Genomic DNA, 2,376 nt, shown 5'->3' on the forward strand with positions numbered 1-2,376 from the left:
AGTCCGAGTCCCCGCTGATGATTGTACGCCTATATAAGGAAAAATTACCATCTCTCTGTATGTGTTTCAGTCCGAGTCCCCGCTGATGATTAAACCTTACATCAAGGACATGACTAAGTCGGAGCTACACGCCATCATGACGGGAGGCTTTGCAACGGTCGCTGGATCCGTGCTCGGAGCTTACATCAAGTTCAACGTAAGCTTCTGCAACGGCTGCATGCTCGCAATCGTACGCGAACCAGAGAGTGGAAAATAACTGCCGAACGCGTTAATATAATATTCATAACATATTTATAATATATTATAATTAATTAATTAATTAATATATTCATAATATAATATAATATAAGATTCATTAAAACGTTAATAATAATAATAATAATAATAATAATAATAATAATATTAATAATAAGAAGAAGACTAGTTAACTTGGACACCCTACGGACATCACCAGAAGCTTTTTTTGTAAAATCTTCGGATTCGCAAGAAAAGACTACTGGTATAAAAATCAGGATTAAAGTTAGGGTTAGTATCGACACTAGCGGGATTTCATTAGGGTTAGGGTAAGTATCGACACAAGCGGGATTTCATTAGGGTTAGGGTAAGTATCGACACTAGCGGGATTTCATTCGAGCAAGAGCTCTAGTTTTTACTTGGGGAGGCGTAAAGTAACGTCACCACATCGGAACCAAACAGGGTTTCGTAGTCACACGGAAACATTACTATAGACGAGCTTCTTTGATTTTAGAGTTAAGGCTCAGCCAGAGAACCATCTCGGAACCCGCGGCCGCGTTTCCTTGGCGATGAGTTATATTTTTATATATATTATCAATCATATATATATATATTATATATATATTATAATATTATATATTATTATATATATTTATATCTATATCCTCGTGTCGTTTAGCCAACTAATGGTCCCCTGGTCACTAGCGGTGTGACGCCGTGTGACGTCACGCATGTCACGTGTTGCAGGTGAGCGCCAGTCACCTGTTGTCGGCGTCTGTGATGTCGGCACCGGCGGCCCTCGCCATCTCTAAACTCTTCTATCCGGAGACGGAGCCGTCAAAGACGATGACGGCCGAGGACGTCACGCTGCCGAAAGGGTACGTCAATACTTAAAAGTATAATAATTATTATAGAAGAGATGATAGTACGCATTAGCTTACTATTTAATTTATAATAGAGGACAGTAGTTATATGAATATTAATTATTTTAGAAGAGCTAATAATATAACGAGATGAATATTAGCATTGATTTTAATTTTAATTTTAATATTAACAAGAGAGAGCGAGAGTAATACCTATAAGAATTATCCCCTCTTATATATAATACTTATTATACTAATAAGTATCTCTTGTTAAAATTTATACTTACCATAACGTAAAATCTCACCTGACTACGGTTCCCGTATGATTTACTCACACATTTTATATTACCATCTCTGCGAGAGATACCAACCTGATTGGCACCGCCACCATCTTGTGTTCCGTCATTTTGTTCTTGCAGGAGAGAACATTCTATACTACATTCTCTCTCGGCTATCACCCTAACCCCATCTAGATTATCTTGGGTTCTCCCTTCTCCTCACCACCTCCGAACATGCAGGAATACGCTCTCTGCCGGCAAAACTTGATTGGCACCGCCGCCATCTTCTGTGTGTTGATCGGCACCACCGCCATCTTGTGTTCCGCCATTTTGTTCTTGCAGGAAGGAGGTGAACGTTGTCGAGGCGGCAGCTAACGGCGCGTCGACGTCTATCAAGCTCGTCGCCAACATCGCTGTCAACCTGATAGCCTTCCTCGCCTTCCTAGCTCTCATCAACGCCCTGCTCAGCTGGTTCGGTTCTCTCCTCGGACACCCGGAGGTCACCTTCGAGGTACAAAGGTCGTGACCCGTGACGCACGTAGTGTGGGGGGGGGGCACGTGACCGAGGTGACGTTTCGGTCGGTGTGTCACGTGTTTGTATCGCAAATCTGTTGTGGGGTGGAAGTGGATGACGTGAAAATGTGTTAATGAAAAGCGAGCAAAAGCAATTGCGACAATTAATCGTTATCATTGACTAACACGTGCCTTTCTTCTATCCGCGGTGAAAATGCTATTAATAATTTCATATATATATATATATATACAGCATAAATCCAGAGAACAAAGACAGAGGGAGAGAGTGATCGATTGAAAGAGAGACGGACAAACAATCAATGTGCGTGCGCGCACACACACGCACACACACACACATACCCACGCACACACACACACATCCCACGCACACACACACACACACCACACACACACACCACACACACGCACACCAAACACCACGCACACGCAACACACACACGCACACACACTACACACACATACAACAC

At 42.3% G+C, this 2,376-nt stretch overlaps 1 protein-coding gene across 1 annotated transcript in view; it reads left to right on the forward strand.

Annotated features, from left to right (window-relative positions):
- LOC106806430 (solute carrier family 28 member 3-like) overlaps positions 1-1,901 on the forward strand; it is a 4,037-nt gene extending 2,136 nt beyond the window's left edge. The window contains exons 3-5 of the mRNA XM_014808359.1: positions 39-196; positions 982-1,112; positions 1,718-1,901. Of these exons, the coding sequence (XP_014663845.1) occupies positions 39-196; positions 982-1,112; positions 1,718-1,901 (473 nt within the window). The remainder of the gene's footprint in view (positions 1-38; positions 197-981; positions 1,113-1,717) is intronic.
- The last annotated feature ends 475 nt before the right edge of the window (positions 1,902-2,376 follow it).

This window comes from Priapulus caudatus, unplaced genomic scaffold (genome assembly GCF_000485595.1).
Source record: "Priapulus caudatus unplaced genomic scaffold, Priapulus_caudatus-5.0.1 Scaffold160, whole genome shotgun sequence".
In the NCBI taxonomy this organism is placed as follows: domain Eukaryota; kingdom Metazoa; phylum Priapulida; class Priapulimorpha; order Priapulimorphida; family Priapulidae; genus Priapulus; species Priapulus caudatus.